General features: G+C 40.0%; 1 protein-coding gene across 3 annotated transcripts in view; it reads right to left on the bottom strand.

The window, feature by feature from the left end:
* The window catches only part of kiaa0586 (KIAA0586 ortholog), a 533649-nt gene that overhangs the window by 65495 nt on the left and 450047 nt on the right, over positions 1-18107 (bottom strand). For 2 of the 3 annotated variants that reach the window (XM_060829108.1, XM_060829107.1), the window contains exons 28-30: positions 13184-13315; positions 6221-6404; positions 1424-1554 (exon numbers count right to left, since the gene is read on the bottom strand). In XM_060829108.1, the coding sequence (XP_060685091.1) occupies positions 1424-1554; positions 6221-6404; positions 13184-13315 (447 nt within the window). Of the gene's footprint in view, positions 1-1423; positions 1555-6220; positions 6405-13183; positions 13316-18107 lie in introns of those variants that run through there. The other variant, XM_060829109.1, reaches the window with a different exon arrangement.

The raw sequence follows: 18107 nt of genomic DNA on the forward strand, positions 1-18107 counted from the left end.
ACAGCATTCCAAGTTTCTGCTAAACCTTTGTGTGTTTTTGAGAAAACTCTTAAAATTGAGGTTTTTTTCCAGAGGCAACAATACATGTTTTAATTTCCTTTTCTAATTTGCAAAGAGATTGACTACAGAATACAAACCAAACTAGTAAATGGTTCAGTATAGCATTTTTTGATTAACTTTCAGTAATTTAAGATGGTATTACCCATATATGGTAGTCAAGACACTGAATTTTTTTAATGATAGATCAGTTTTCAGTTGTATTAACTGCACCAAATGGATTTAAAAGTACGTGCCCTAAACATTGTCCGAATCTGCTGCTGCATGGAAAATATCAAGTTTCACAATTTGCAAAACCTTGAGCAGAAATGGAGTTTTAAAAAACTCAAAGCCAACCCAATCTATTTTCACTTTGCATCCAGATCACTGATAGTATCTATAACAAAAATAAATCAGACAATTATCTTTATTTTGCTGTTTATCATCAAATAAGTACATACCATTTTTCAGGCCCTATAGAATACAGCTATCTCTATCCACAAAAGTTGCCTCGATAATAATTTCATGCACCAAAATTCCAATCAGAAGATCCTCCTCTCCCTACATCTGAATTTTCTGACCTCCTTTATAAAGGTTGCATTTCCAGCTGCAACAGATTTAATACTTATTTCTGTCCTCATATAGCACTTTCACAGGATAGACATGCTCAGTTATTTCAAATTATCTGATAACTTAGTGCCAAATCCCCATTCTGTTGTGAAGTGTCATACCTCAAGTTTGACATTTAGCTGTAAACAAACTAGGATTTATGGCAGTCAAACAATATCAGAGAGGGACTGAAATCTAGGAGCACTGTTATGTCTGATTAAGATCAGGTCATATCCAAAAATGAAGACATTTTGTTTCAAAGCATATGAAACATGATATAAATCATAAAGCCCAACTCCCAAGTTCCAAACTAAAATAAAAATTGCTGGAAAAACCCAGCAGGTCTGGCAGCATCTGTGCAGAAAAATCAGAGTCAATGTTTTGGATCCAGTGACCCTTTTTCACAACAGTTCCAAACTTCCAACAGGTGCTAAGTTCAAAAGACTTTTCACCAGTCCGCTTATAATTTGTTATGTGTTTTCCAACACTTAATTCTCTGCACAAGCAGAGGAAATAGATACATTTCTCTTTGTTATCATGTTAGTGGGACAACCACAATTTGTATAGTCTAGGGAGTTTGGTGTGTTTCTTTGCAGTAGATAATATTTTAAATCTTCAAACTGCAACTGGCTTTTGGACTGCTCCAAAATACTTCAGAGACAGGGTCTCTTTTGTACTCATTTGGGAATCATTTTGGTTGCAAGGTACACAATTACAACAAAAATCACAGCTCGGCAAATAGCTATTCAAGTAGACTGGAAACCTCTCTGATACTAACCTGTCCCTGGCTTTCTGATTTAGGGATCTTCTGGAGTGCTTGACTGCTGTGAAGTGCTGGGATGGGACATGTTTCAAGATCTGCCAAGGTCATAGGTCCATAGCTGGTATCTAGCTCCCATCTGTTTCTCTCTAAGAAGACACAAATGCAGGTATTAAAATCATTCAAAGTTTGAAAAAAATGATATATGATAAAACCATTTAAACCTTTGTTTAAAGAATTCATCCCACGGAAAAAGAAGCATGGTGCAGGGAGGGTGAGGCAACCATGGCTGACTAGGGGAGTCAGGGATAGCATAAAAGCAAAAGAGAAAGCATATAATGTGGCGAAGGACAGTGGGGAAGTTTCCTAGAGGATTGGGAAGTTTATGAAGAACAATAGAGGGGCAAAAAAAAAGGAATGAGAAGATTAAATGTGTGGTAAGCTAGCCAGTTATATAAAGGCAGACTGTAAAAGTTTCTTTAGATGTATAAAGGGCAAAAGAAAGGCAAAAATGGACATTGGGCTGCTGGAAAACAATGCTGGAGAGATAGGAATGGGAAACAAGGAAATGGCTGAAGAACCGAATAATTATTTTGCCTCAGTCTTTACCGCAGAACTGAGTATGGTGGCCATCATAAGGAGAAGGTGCCAGAAAAACTGAATGGCCTGAAGGTGGATAAATAACCTGGACCAGATGGACTACACCCCAGAGTTCTATAGGAGATAGCTGAAAAGGTGTTAGTGGTGATCTTTCAGGAGTCAAGGAGGGTAACAAAGGACTGGAAAATCACTAATGTGACACCCTGGATTAAAAAGGGAGTACGGCAAAAGATGGGTCGTGGTCGTTGGTAAGATTTTGGAGTCCATTGTGAAGAATGGATTTCTGAATACTTGGAAGTGTTTGGTAAAATAGGGCAAAGTCAGCATGGTTTCAAGGTGGGGTCATGCCTGATAAGTTTGCTAGAATTCTTTGAGGAAGTAATGAGCAGGACAGACCAAAGACATTCAATGGATTTTATTTGCCTGGACATCAAAAGGCCTTTCACAAGATGCCGCACAGGAGGATGCTGAGCAAGATAAGGACCCATATTGTTTGAGGTAAAGTACAAGAATGGACAGAAGATTTGCTGTCTGGCAGAAAGCAGAGAGTGGGGATAAAGGGTCTTTCTCAGGATTGCAGCCAGTGATAAATGGTGTTCTGCAAGGATCCATGTTGGGACCACAACTTTTCACTTTACTCATTAATAATCTAGATGAAGGAACTGTTGGCATTCTGGCTAAATTTGCAAAGATAGATAGAGGAACAGGTAGTATTGAGGACATTTTCTAAATGGGGAGAAAATTCAGGGGTCTGAAGTTCAAAGAATCGTGAGAGTTCTAGTCCAGGATTCTCTCAAGGTAAACTTGCAAGCTGAATTAGCAAAAGCAGTGATGTACTTCTAAGGCTTTATAAGGTTCTGGTCAGACCACATTTGAAGTATTGTGTGCAGTTCTGGGCTCCATATCCCCCCTCACCTCTGTCGAAGGCCCCAAAGAATCCTTCCACATCTGACAGAAGTTTGTCTGTACTTCTGCACACATTATCTACTCTATCCTTTGCATCTGTTGTGGTTCCTTCAACATTGGGGACACAGGATGCCAACTTGCAGATTGTTTCAGAAAAGGTCCCCTGGACACCCACACCAACCAACTCCACCGCCTCATGGCCGAACACTTTAACTCTCCCTCCCACTCCCACTCCAGCAAGGACATGCAGATCCTGGGCCTCCTTCATCGCCAAGCCCTAACCACCAGACACCAGGAGGAAGAACGCCTCATATTCCGCCTTGGGACCCTGCAACTACACGGTATCAAAGTGGATTTCACTAGTTTCCTCATTTCCTCTTCCCCCACCTTATCCCAGTCCCAAGTCTCCAACTCAGCACCACCTTTTTGACCTGTTCATCTTCCTTTCCACCCATCTGCTCACCAACCTATCACCCTCCCCCACATCATCTACCTATCGCATTTCCAGCTACCTTCCCTCCAGCCTCTGCCTCACCCTCCCCTCCCATTTATCTCTCAGCACCCCCCCCCCCACCCCACAAGCTTCATTCCTGATGAAAGGCGTATGCCTGAAATGTCGATTCTCCTGATTCTTGGATGCTTCCTGACCTGCAGAGCTTTTTCAGCACCACACTCTTCGACTCTGATCTACACCATCTGCAGTCCTCACTTTCCCCATATCTCAGGAAGGATGTACTGGCCCTGGAGCATGTTCAAAGGAGGTTCATGAGAATGGTCCCAGGAACAAAATGCTTAACATACGAGGAATGTTTGAGGACTGGGGCTATACTCAATGGAGTTTAGAAAGAGGAACAGAAATCTAATTGAAACTTAGAGAATACTGATGGCCTGGACTGATTGGATTTGGGAAGATGTTTTCATTGGTAGGAGAAACTAGGGCGCGAGGGAACAGCCTTGCAGTAAAGCGAAAACCTTTTAGAATGGTGATAAGGAGGAACTTCTTTAGCCAGAGAGTGGTGAATCTCTGGAATTCACTGCCACAGAAGGCTGTAGAGGCCAGGACCTTGAGTATATTTAAGACAGAATTAGATAGGTTATTTTTTGTCAAGGGGATCAAGGGTTATGGGGAGAAGGTGGGAGAATGGGCTTGAAAAACTTATCAGCCATGATTGAATAACCGAGCAGACTCAATGGGCTGAACACCCTAACTTCTGTTCCTATATCTTATGGTCATTGTGAATAGCAGCAGTAACAAAGATTGCAACTCTCCTGATCTGCTGCTACACTTGCTGCCATTATTTTCCAGAACTATGATGTAAATTCATGGCTGAAAAACCAGTCAGCACAATGATCCAACTTATGGCATTTGTCATCAATGTCATTCATGCAGCATATTAGTTCAAAACAATTATTCTAATATTATTTGATTGTAGTTCCTTGCTATCAAAAAACTTAATTTTATATGGGTTAAATGTTATTGTCAGAAGACTAGAAATAAAGTAGATCAACTCCAATTTGTTGATTAATACTTGCTTCTTCATGAATTTGATTGAAAAAAATAAGCAACAGTACTGTTATTTGAAGAAGAATAAACAAGATTAAATATTACCAAACTGTTATAAGTTTATCTGAAACCAACAATGCATGAGTAAAATTCACCAAACATAGCTTAGATGAGGGCCAAGGAAGAAGAATATAATTTAGGTGAAATTTCCAGAAATGTTTCAATGTAAATATTAAAATGTTCTTCGATTATCTTTTGAGTAAATTCATTTCTTACAGATTTGCATCAGACTTACCTAAGAGGAAACAGCAGTTTTGTAGGACTGCCAGTTTTATTTATACACATAATACCCAACATGAACACCTCATAATGAAGTTTTTTCTGAAAAGAACAAGCAGAATTAGGATTCTGGAAATAAGGACAGAATTTTAAAAAATAACGAGTCTCTTATTTAAGATGGAGACGAAAAGCATTTCATCTCTCAGAACGTCATTAAGTTTTGGAAGCTCTTTCATTGAAAGTAATGAAGGCTAGGCCGTTGAACATATTCAAGGCTGCAAGACTCGATTGTTAATTGATGATCGAGACAAAAATAGAGGGGGCTGGTGGGAGGCAGGAATGTAGGGTCAAAGCCACAATCAGATCAATCATAATTAAAGGAATGAGAGAGCAGGCTCAGTAGGTTGAATAGCCATTCTCCTGCTCCTATTTCTTTTGATTAGATTAGATTAGATTACCTACAGTGTGGAAACAGGCCCTTCGGCCCAAAAAGTTCACACTGACTCTCCAAAGAGTAACCCACCCAGACCCATTTCCCTCTGACTAATGCACCTAACACTATGGGCAATTTAGAATGGCCAATTCACCTGGCCTGCACATCTTTGGACTGTGGGAGGAAACTGGAGCACCCGGAGGAAACCCACACAGACACGGGGAGAATGTGCAAACTCCATACAAACAGTTGCCCAAGGCTGGAATCGAACCTGGGTCCCTGCTGCTGTGAGGCAGCAGTGCTAACCACAGAGCCACTGTGCTACCAAGGTTCTCATGAACCTTGTAACAGGATTTCAATGTGAGATAACATAGCAAATAGGAGCAAATTTGGTTCTATTCTATATTGTAATTGTGCCTGATAGTCGAACTTAAATCCAGGTGCAAGAAGAAATAACCAAAAAGTCATGACTTCTTCTCTCAATTGCGATGACTTGAGGTCAAATGCACCTGAGTGGATATTGGGTGAAGACAGAATTGACAAGTATTTCTTGTGAAGTCATAACTTCAGCAGATAGTTGTTGTTTATGGTCACATATGAAGAATGCATTGGGGCGTGTGCAGTTTGCCATTGGACAGTGCCATGAATGAGATGGCGCTTTCAAGTGAAAAAGACAGAAATGGAGTAAAATGAAGGACAAGCTCATGATATGCTTTCAAAGGGGGAAAACTCAAAGCACATGTCAACTATTTACTTACTGGAAGCAGAGGGAAAAATGGAGTACCCAGCAATTGCTGTCTCCATGAAGACACTAATAAATTAGCACACAACAATTGCAAGTCTTCAGCCACATCTCTTATCTGGAAAGTGCCATAGGATGTCAGACAATCTAAGCAATAGGGGATAATACTTCTAAAGTGTGAATAAGAGGAGTGATTTCAACTATTGGTCTCATGGCACAGAAAAAAAAAACTCTTGTTCAGCTCAATGATCTAGTTTGCATTAAACAAACTAGATATTTTTCCCAGCTAGATCATATCAGGATAAATGTCAACTCCCTTTGTTGAAGAGATAACTATCGTCTACTAATTACCTTGTTGAATATCAAACTGTCCCGGTGATGGTGAGCGTCCTCTTCCTGTTAAGCTTGAGCCTCTATTCATTGATCGAGAACTTCTGTATTGTGCTTGTCCAGTCAGGATGCTTTCTGCTGCTCCAGTAAATTTGGGCATCTGGCCTTCACTGATCTGTCCTGTGCTGCTGTCATCATCAGAGTCCTGTACGGCAAAACAAATATGGATGTACATGTATAATTCGGGGAAACTACAGTAAGTGATGCAAAGCTTAACATCTTGAGTAACCATGGGTACAGTATTTCAAATTTATTATAAATTGGTGATATTTTACTCGATGATTTATCAGAGAGAATTCTGTCAATTTTTGTAGAACGTGATCAAATATTTCCCAATTAGTTAACATGCACACATCTGCCTGGGAGGAATAGTTGTACATATGGTCAGAGTAATATATCTAAACCCTAACTCTTGGGAAAAAAAAATACAGATCAGGTATCCTTTATCTGCATGTCCGAAAATCAAGAAGATCTAAGAACTGAAGGTCTTTTCAAAAGCAGACCTGAATAGACCCGCTGAGTTCAGGCCCTTTGAAGAAAGACTTGGCCTAAATGGACCTAAAATCAAAGTTGTTTTTCCATAGGGCTCGAGTGGAACTATACGCTTTCATCAGTAGAATTTTGCTATGCATTTTAGTGTATTCTTATGTTTTCAATAACTAAAAAAAAATTCTACTCCTCCAGAGCACATCTTTCAGATTGGTAAATTGCACATTACTTTTTTTTAAGTCACTCGAACCTCCATCATTTTTGATTTTCCAAGCAAACAAAGTTGCTTGTCTAAAGTAGCAACAGCCTAGTAAATCCAGGCAAATGAATGTCCTGTTGTGTCAATAGCACTGAAGACAGTTTAGGATCAGGATGTGATTGGCAATTGAAACAAGGAAGCTGAAGCAGATTTTTAGCTGGAGGCAGAAACAGGTTTGAAGATACAGACACTCCCGACTGGTCTAAGTGTATCCAAAAACCAAAAATATCCTTTATCTAACAAACAGTTGGTCTGGAGTTTTTCAGATAAAGGATATCAGTGTGATCAGACTGTTTCCTAAATGTGATACGTGTAAGACATTACCAAATCAGTTTGCAAACACAGTATTTTTGGCCAACGGCCACACAAACGTTTATAAGTTTTGTTTGTTGGTGGTAATCAATAAAAGATCAAATTGTGCTCTGAACTTGGGTCTATCTCAATGACAAAAGTGCACAGAACAAATTATGTTAATTCAGAAAATGTAACTATAATCAAAAGGACATTGCTTATCTGCAAATCAATATACTAAACTTTCACCATCATGGTTTGGATGGTGATACAGTGGAGCAGATTCCCCACCTAATTTTCATCCGTTTGAAAGTAATAGAATGTACACTGGGAATGGGCAAGCTGCTCTACCACCATTGATGTGGTGAAAACGAAACTTTCCATTGCTAGCTAAAGTCCAGAATTAAAAGAAGAATGCTGTTACCTGCAGGAGCCTGCAGCTATGATATATTTTCTATTGAGAAATTTGAACATTGCAATCAACATTGCTGTATAAATTTTATCTTTTGACATTTTATATCTGCAGTAAGAAGGGAGCAAAGATCCTGTATGAGTGTTAAATTAACACCCACTATGCCATAAGCAACTTAATCATTTGTTCTGATAGTTTAGTGGCAGGAATTATATTTTTAAACTGTAAGTGCACTGCTACAGTCCTGGTTAAGATTCTCCAATTTGGTTACAATCCAGTTTGGGGACAAGTATTTTTTTTAAGCAGGTGAAATTTGAAATCCTTGATACTTACAAAGAGAATAAAGGCACAAAATACAATACCATCAGAAGATTTTGTTTTACATGATCAGAAGATTTTCACTTATACAAGAGACAACTAAAAGCTCAATACTCTCTATCTTGTACCTATCATACAAAATTACCAAGGAAACATGAATTAAAAGGCATAGTGTGGTCAAACAAACTATTAACTGCACATTAAATGCACAGCCATTAATTTCTCAGCAACTCACACAGACATCAATGATCACTGCAAGTCACAGAATCCTTAAAAACTGTCTTCCTCATTCCTTCCAGGAATTTGAGCTCATCTCTTTTGAGGATATTGCTTTTAATTTCCCGCAGTCGCTGCTCAAATTCAAATTGCCCCAAATGACAATTGATCTTCTAAATTGGTCAATTGTTTATCTCGAGAATGCATCCTTCTAGATCCACAAAGGTGCACCCAGTATCAAATCATCTCCATTATTCCAGCTGTCTAGATAGTCAGAGCAGAAAGCACTACTGTCAGGCTTCCAAATCACAACTTGCAAATGCACCAAGCAAATACTCGTCCTAAATTACAACTTTAACACTCTATTTACCTGCACATTCTCCCCGTGTCTGTGTGGGTTTCCTCCTGGTGCTCCGGTTTCCTCCCACAGTCCAAAAATGTGTAGGTTAGCTGAATTGGCCATGCTAAATTGCCCATGGTGTTAGGTGGAGGGGAATGGGTCCGGGTGGGTTACGCTTCGGCGGGTCGGTGTGAACTTGTTGGGTCGAAGGGCCTGTTTCCACACTGTAAGTAATCTAATCTAATCTAATCTAATCTATTTAACTCTATCTACTAAGGTCTGGAAGAGATGCCTCAGACAAAATGGAATTAGAGAGAAAGTGAAAATTGGGTGAGAACTGGTGCATGAGATACAGGTAATAAGTATTTTGGATTTGTCCAGTGTGTGGACTGGAATAAATCTCTGACTCAAAGTATATGCCTGGATTCTGTCACACCAACCTTTAGCCTGGTGTCTCTCAATGCTAGCAGAGAATAGCTTAGCCATTTGTAAAGCGAAGATTAAAAAACATGTTTAATTCTAACCAAACAGTAATCTGAAGAAGACATCAAAGACATGGCTGATTCAAAATCTAAAATAATGGGATATGATTCCCCACCTGTTTTTGATGTGAAAAATTATGGCCAGTTTAAAACTGAAGTAACCATGTGGAACTGCTGTACATATTTACTGAAGAAGAAACAAAGTATGACCTTGGCTCTTTTGCTGCCACACAAAAGCAGGATGAGAAGGTTTTTGGAATTGGAAACTGAAGATTTGGAGACACATATGAACAGTTGGACAAACTATTAACTTGCATGAATTAAATTGATTAACCTGATGATCCAGTTTATCAGGCATGGTCAGATTTTGACAAATTCAGTAAGAATGGTGATAATGGAATTCACTGGGAGGTATGCAAGATGGCATAAATTTTATCTGGAAATTCCCAGATCTCTGCTGGGATTTAAGTTATTCGTCTGTGTCAAAGTACCAAATTTAGACAAGCTTCTAGTTTTTGACAGGAGTTAAATTTGCAGATAAACATACACTGCTTGAACAAACATCAGAAACATAAAAAAATCCTTGGAAGGTATTCGTTTTCAGTAGCAATAAGCCATATGATAGAAAGTAGCAGATTCAATGTAAATGGGCTGGCAAGACAGTCTAGATAGAAGAAAAAGTGAGGACTGCAGATGCTGGAGATCAGAACTTAAAAATGTGTTGATGGAAAAGTGCAGCAGGTCAGGCAGCATCAAAGGAACAGGAGAATCGACGTTTCCTGTTCCTTTGATGCTGCCTGACCTGCTGCGCTTTTCCAGCAACACATTTTAAAGTCTAGATATAGGTCACAAGTGACAGTAAGAAAGAAGACTTTTAACCAAGAAAAATGAGGACAAAAATTCTTTGGACAACTTTGAGACTCAAAGAGTATTTGTGAATTACAATGAAAGAATGAACTCCAGAAATGTGCAGCGTGTAATTAATTAATGTTTCAGGTGTGATTTCCAAATGATATTAATAGAATTAATTAATTTGAAATTAAATACAAAAAAAGAGTAGATTCAGAAAAAAGATGGAGATATGAATCAAGGAGAGGCCATTAGATTGGTCATAAAACATTTTAGCCCAGCGATGAATGCTTTGGCGGCAGATTCTTTCAATTATGTAGTATTAGACAGCAGATAAAAGTCTATAGTGTGTGGGATAGACTGGCTCGCTAAGTAATAAGGATTAAAACAAAGCCAAGGAATTTCGACTTTGACCAGTTTCAGACTTGGGGATGAGTAGAGATTTTTTTCTTCTTTCAAACCCTGTATGCTAGTCTCATTCTCAAGCTTGGCACATGTATTTAAAACATCTGATCTCTGAATTGCTAAGTTTGGAAATCTGCTGATCAGCGGACATTTTTTACCATTAAATCTATATCTCAGTCAAGAATTGGTATAGCTCTCTCTTGAAGATGAGTGGAGAAGAAGAACCCACTGTACCAGTTGGCAACGTATACTCAAGGTTTACGACCCAATAGCCTGTCTATTTCTATTTCCTTGTGGTTTAACTGGATATTGCTGGTCTTCACCAATCTGTCGAACTGGAATTATTTATCAATTGTTTTGCTATGCAGCCTCTTTCATTATTTTAAAATCCTCAATCAGCTTGCTTCTATATGTACACAGGCCTAAAGCTAAAGGGTTTTGAGCATAAGAATAAAGAAGATTAACCAGAAAGACGTACATTTTTCCCCCTCACCCAGGAAAATAGCACGAAGTAGGAACTAATAACTAAATCACATTCACATAGAAAATTTTACAGTTCAGGAACATATTCTAATTTTATAACACAGTCCCTTGACTGAAAAAAGATTTTGAGGAAGCATAACCATTCAGCCAAGAGCACTTTCCTGGGATATGTGAGACCTTGACTAAGTGGAATGTGACAGTTACACATTTCTTTAAGAATTAAAGAAGGTTGTCTTTTGGGGAAACTAATAATGATCAAGACCAAATCTGGAGCAAAAAGGACCTCATTAAAATTATATGTGAGAAATTAATTATGTAACCCAAAGGTCCACTTTACGTATAGCAGAGGAAACAGGGCCAGGCAGATGTGCTGAAACAGCTTAGATGAATCTCACTTACTTAGAGTCATAGAAGCGTATAGCATGGAAACAGACCCTTCGGTCCAACCTGTCCATTCCGACCAGATATCCCAACCCAAACTAATCCCACCTGCCAGCACCTGGCCCATATTCCTCCAAACCCTTCCTATTCATATACCCATCCAAATGCCTCTTAAATGTTGCAATTGTATCTGCCTTCACCACTTCCTCTGGCAGCTCATTCTATACACGTACCACCTTCTGCGTGAAAAAGTTGCCCCTGAGGTGTCTTTTATATCTTTCATCTCTCACCCTGAATCTATGCCCTCTAGTTCTGGACTCCCCAGCCCCAGGGAAAAGACTTTGCCTATTTATCCTATCCATGCCCCTCAATTTTGTAAACCTCTATAAGGTCACCCCTCAGCCTCCAACGCTCCAGGAAAAGCAGCCCCAGCCTGTTCAGCCTCTCTCTGTAGCTCAGATCCACCAACCCTGGCAACATCCTTGTAAACCTTTTCTGAACCCTTTCAAGTTTCACAACATCTTTCCAATAGGAAGGAGACCAGAATTGCACGCAATATTCCAACAGTGGCCGAACCAATGTCCTGTACAGCCGCAACATGACCTCCAAACTTCTGTACTCAATACTCTGACCAATAAAGGAAAGCATACCAAATGCCTTCTTCACTATCCTATCTACCTGCGACTCCACTTTCAAGGAGCTATGAACCTGCACTCCAAGGTCTCTTTGGTCAGCAACACTCCCAAGGACCTTACCATTAAGTGTATAAGTCCTGCTAAGATTTGCTTTCCCAAAATGCAGCACCTCGCATTTATCTGAATTAAACTCCATCTGCCACTTCTCAGCCCATTGGTCCATCTGATCCTGTTGTAATCGGAGGTAACCCTCTTTGTTGTCCACTACACTGCCAATTTTGGTGCCACCTGCAAACTTACTAACTGTACTTCTTATGCTCGCATCCAAATAATTTATGTAAATGGCAAAAGTAGAGGGCCCAGCATCGATCCTTGTGGCACTCCACTGGTCACAGGTCTCCAGTCTGAAAAACAACCTGTCACCACCACCCTCTGTCTTCTACCTTTGAGCCAGTTCTGTATCCAAATGGCTAGTTCTTTCTGTATTTTGTGAGATCTCCCATGGGGAACTTTGTTGAATGCCTTACTGAAGTCCATATAGATCATTTCTATTGCTCTGCCCTCATCAATCTTATTCAAAAAACTTGGGAAATTAAGGTTATAATGTTATATGTTATTTCAATATTTGATGGATGTCTCACTTAAATATTTTTTATTGTATTAACTAAGACATAAAACTGAATTCTTTACTAGAAATAAGATTTTATTATCTGTCTTTTTTCCCAAGTTTTATCATAAGCTGTAGAACCTGGCTCTGTAAACCCTCACTGTGGAACTTTTACCTGAACCCTTATAATATCCAGGAACATTACAAGCTGACTTCAATTTACTAAAATTCTGGGATTATCCTAGAAAGGCACTGGAATTACAATACAATGGGAATTAAATGATATGGGGATAATGCAGGAAGGTGGTGTTCTTGCAGAGGATCAGCATGAGCGATGTGATTGAAGGAGAAAGCTCAAAGGTCCAATGTGTCCACTCTCTTCCTACTTTTTACACAAAGCGAATCAATCTTTCTCCTTTAGCCTAACTGACTAACTAAGGTTCTTCTAGCCTGGAATAATTCTCAAAACTCTCCTATGAATCATTTTCAAAACATTATACCACCCACCATGTGAGGAGATCGAAATTGTAAGTATTCCAGTTGTGGTCTAAGTGAGGACTGCAGATGCTGGAGATCAGAGTCAAGCATGTGGTGCTGGAAAAGCACAGCAGGTCAGGCAGCATCCGAGGAGCAGGAGAATTGATGTTCCATGTTGCCCAATTTTTGCAATCCCACCTTGGTTCTATTTTGCTACAGTATTGAAGTACCAGCTAAATTACCAGAACAAATCTTATTAGAAGTAACTCTTTATTTTTACCTCAGGATGATGTATTTCTTGTGGAGCATATGGACCTTGACTGACTTGTGCCAACATTGTGCCAAGTGAGTATTTTTGCAATCCTTTGTGTGTCTTTGAAATTACTTGTCCCTCACTGGGAGGATCTTCATCCTAAATAAAACAAAATAGGTCAATGTAAAAGAGAAATTGAAACATTTAGAAACTTTTATTTATCTTTAATAACATACTGTTTTACCTTAGGCCACATTTTCAGCTTAATTTTGTTGGAGAAAAGTGATTACGTTTATATCTTTACAGCTATTGAGGGCTTGATTACTCAGTGTTACCCTTCAAACTAAATCTAAACCATTGAATTAAGTCATTCCTGACAGCTTCACTATTTTTACTAACTGGATCTTTTTAGTAACAACAATTCTAACTTCCTGTCACTGAGGGTGCTGGCAAATGTCTGTTTCTTCTTTTTTTGCTTCTATCTCAATTTTTCTTCTCTTCCATCCCATCTCCCTTGCTTTTGCCTGTCCATTTCTCTCTATTATTGTTCTGATAACCAGTGTTTTTGAACTGTAATTTATCCTGGGCTTTATAGCAACTGATTTAGATGTTTAGACAAATTTGAAATTTAATCTTCAAAACATTTGTGACAAGGTGATTACCTCTTATGTGCAGTGTTTCCTTTTCAGAACGACATTCCATAATTTATTCATACCTTTTGGCTTATAAGCCATACATATCATTTTGATCAGGGAGGGAGATTCAGGCTTAGGTTTTCATCGGGATGGTAAAAGCCTCTATCTTGGGGAAAATGCAGGAATTTTTAAGAGAATGACAAGTCTAGCTCCCGAAGTTGACCTTACCATATTTTGAGGTAGATTGGACAGTCCATGCTTCACACATGTGTAGTTCATGAGGCAGCTGGCACTTAACTGATCAGCCACTTCGCTGAAATGGGATTTTGGAATGTCTGGATTGTGAAACTTGAAGTGTGGAGATTAGATCAGGTAAAAACTGTTTTTTTCTCATCATTTCTTTTTATAATAGCTAGGGTACCTCTTTGGTGTGTTGAGGTAACCCTGCAAACATGGACCCAGAATCCTGTGTGGGATAATGGGGGTAAATCCAATATCCTTTGAGGGTGGTGGTCAGGCGCTTTTTGAGGCAGTTAACTGTGGAGTACATTGAGCAGAAATGGTGCATAAACCCCAAGGAAATGTCTAACTTGTCAAGAACTGTTAACAAGTGTCAACCTGTCAACAAGTGCTGACCTGACAAGAAATTTCTAGAAGTCTCAAAATATGGAAGCTACCATGAACCAGAAATGCTCAGTGGAGATGCCCATTTGCAATATTTTAACTAAAATGTGACCATTGTGACACACAGTGATAGTTGGGGAAGCTTGGGGGGGGGCTGACAGTGAGGGCCTGCAGAACTGCCTTGTATGCAGCTCCCCCCCCTGTGCCTAATAGCATCTTCAGGCATTTAAACTGACCCCGTTTGCTTGTGGCAACATGGGAGAAAATCCCAGTTGATCTCCTTTAATTTGCTGTAAGTGGCTGTTAATAAGCCATGCTGGTCAAATGTTGGTATCCCTGTTCTTCCTTTGTGTTAATAGTCGAAGGCAGGATGGAGCCTGAGAAGCCAGTATTACAACCAGAACTATGTCTAACACTGTGCCACCCATCCCCGACCTCCACAACTCCCCCCAAACCCCTGGCCCCATCCACAACTCTGATTAAGGCCTTGGCAGGACCCCAAAATTCAAGCCCCATGTTTATTTCACAGATGCATAATTAACTTACATACTGATGGGACCAGTCCATGGGAGACAGCAACCAAACACCAACCCTTTCCTAACCTCATCAAACATTGACCAGAAAGGAGGTGAAAGCTAGAGACAATGCCACTTTGAAGCAGAAAACGGCAGAACTAATTAAGCCCTGGTGAATGGCATTTGGTTTGACTTTCAGACTTCTAAATACCAGTGTGACTACCAATATGGCCAAAGGTATATTTTGTCCACATAAGGTTCCGTAAAAAACATCAATCTTTAACAAATAGCAAATTATAATAACAAGCTATTTAACAAAAATATAAAGCTCATCGACACACAGTTGGAAATATTGAAATATTTACCCTGCTAAATTATCCCACAATCACACTCAAACAATACGTTATGGAAAAAATAAGGAAGCATTCTCTGCAGGAAGAACTTCTTGGAGGAGGGGAGGGTGGTGCATTTTTGTCTAAAACAGTTAATTCCTGTAGAATAAAAGGAATAAATTATGAAATTTTATAGATTGCTACTATCTGGCATCCTTGTCCACATAAAGGGACCGTTCAACACAGACGGTTGTCATGAGGCACATACAGCTGTATCTTTTAAAATATTTCCAGATGTGGTTTCTTCAGGATTTGAAGAGAAAGTCTTCTAGAAATTGTTCAGAGAAAATAGATGTTTCAGCTTTTTAGCTTTCATGGGATTCTATAAAGTTTTTGAGATCGCAGATAGTGAGAGACTTCACCAGTGTGAGACTAAGTCTAGAATTTCGGTCAGAGTGGATCACTGTGGCAGAAGGGAAGAGGTACTTTAAATAAGGTTGAACACTCCAGAATGAAGGGTGAGCAGAGAAATAATCAGGCATGGACTGAGGGGCCTGTCTGGACTAAGCCAAAAGATATCACATGTGGCAGCATGGTGGCTCAGTGGTTAGCACTGCTGCCTCACAGACCCAGGGACCCAGGTTCGATTCCATCCTCAGGTAACTGTCTATATGGAGTTTGCACATTCTTCCCCGTGTTTGTGTGGGTTTACTTCCAGTTATCTCCCACAATCCAAAGATTTGCAGGTCAGGTGAATTAGCCATACTAAATTGCCCATTGTGTTTTGGGATGTTTAGGTTTGGTACATGAATCAGGGGTAAATGTAAGGGAATGGGTCTAGGTGGGATGCTTCTCGGAGGGTTAGTGTGGACTTGTTGGCTGAACGGCCTGTTTCCACACAGTGGGGATTCTAAAGTGCAGGTAAAGCTGCTGATTGGTGAGCATTTCTGGTTAGTATTTCCAATCTAAGAAGTGGAAGTTGGGTATTTAATTTGTGTTTAAGTATCTTTCTTTCTTTATTTTTCTGGGAAATAGCTTGTTATTTTTCAAAGTAGGTCCATACTTACTTTAAGGGCAATAAATTGTTTGGGTTATAGGATGACAGATCAGAAGGGCAAAGTGGAATGTAAAACCTGTGGTATGTGTGAAATCATGGACATGCCACTCACCCCAGACAAACACATTGGCAGGAACCATTTAGAAGAAAGACAGGAATCATATAGAATTCTAACAAGCTTAGAGTGGGCAAACACAAGGAAGATGTTCCTGATGACTGGGGACACAGTCTAAAGGTTATGGGGTACGCTATTTAGGACTGAGACAAGGAGAAATTTCTTCACACAAAGAGTGGTGAACCTGTGGAATTCTCTGCCAAAGAAAATGATTGAGGCCAAAACCTTTAACGATTTCAAAGAGTTAGGTATATTCTTTAGGGGTAAGGGGATGAAAGGATACAGAGAGAAAGCAGGAACAGAGTTAGAGTCATAGAGATGTACAGTATGGAAACAGACCCTTTGGTCCAACCTGTTGATGCCAACCAGATATCCCAACCCAATCTAGTCCCACCTGCCAGCACCCGGCCCATATCCCTCCAAACCCTTCTTATTCATATACCCATCCAAATGCCTCTTAAATGTTGCAATTGTACCAGCCTCCACCACATCCTCTGGCAGCTCATTCCATACACGTATATCTTATCCCTCTCACCCGAAACCTATGCCCTCTAGTTCTGGGCTCCCCGATCTCAGGGAAAAGACTTTGTCTATTTATCCTATCCATGCACCTCATAATTTTGTAAACCTCTATAAGGTCACCCCTCAGCCTCCGACACTCCAGGGAAAACAGCCCCAGTCTGTTCAGCCTCTTCCTATAGCTCAAATCCTCCAACCCTGGCAACATCCTTGTAAATCTTTTCTGGGCCCTTTCAAGTTTCACAACATCTTTCCGATAGGAAGGAGACCAGAAATGCACACAATATTCCAACAGTGGCCTAACCAATGTCCTGTACAGCCACAACATGACCTCCAAACTTCTGTACTCAATACTCTGACCAATAAAGGAAAGCATACCAAACGCCTTCTTCACTATCCTATCTACCTGTGACTCCACTTTCAAGGAGCTATGAACCTGCACTCCAAGGTCTCTTTGTTCAGCAACACTCCCAAGGACCTTACCATTAAGTGTATAAGTCCTGCTAAGATTTGCTTTCCCAAAATGCAGCACCTTGCATTTATCTGAATTAAACTCCATCCGCCACTTCTCAGCCCATTGGCCCATCTGGTTCAGATCCTGTTGTAATCTGAGGTAACCCTCTTCGCTGTCCACTACACCTCCAATTTTGGTGTCATCTGCAAATTTACTAACTGTACCTCTTATGCTCGCATCCAAATCATTTATGTAAATGACAAAAGGTAGAGGGCCCAGCACCGATCCTTGTGGCACTCCATTGGTCACAGGCCTCCAGTCTGAAAAACAACCCTCCACCACCACCCTCTGTCTTCTACCTATGAGCCAATGCTGTATCCAAATGGCTAGTTCTCCCTTTATTCCATGAGATCTAACCTTGCTAGTCAGTCTCCCATGGGGAACCTTGTCGAATGCCTTACTGAAGTCCATATAGATCATATCTACTGCTCTGCCCTCATCAATCTTCTTTGTTACTTCTTCAAAAAACTCAATCAAGTTTGTGAGACATGACTTTCCACTCACAAAGCTATGTTGACTATCCCTAATCAGTCCTTGCCTTTCCAAATACATGTACATCCTGTCCCTCAGGATTCCCTCCAACAACTTGCCCACCACTGAGGTCAGGCTCACCGTTCTATAGTTCCCTGGCTTGTCTTTA

The sequence above is a fragment of the Hemiscyllium ocellatum genome, chromosome 8 (genome assembly GCF_020745735.1).
Source record: "Hemiscyllium ocellatum isolate sHemOce1 chromosome 8, sHemOce1.pat.X.cur, whole genome shotgun sequence".
Classification (NCBI taxonomy): domain Eukaryota; kingdom Metazoa; phylum Chordata; class Chondrichthyes; order Orectolobiformes; family Hemiscylliidae; genus Hemiscyllium; species Hemiscyllium ocellatum.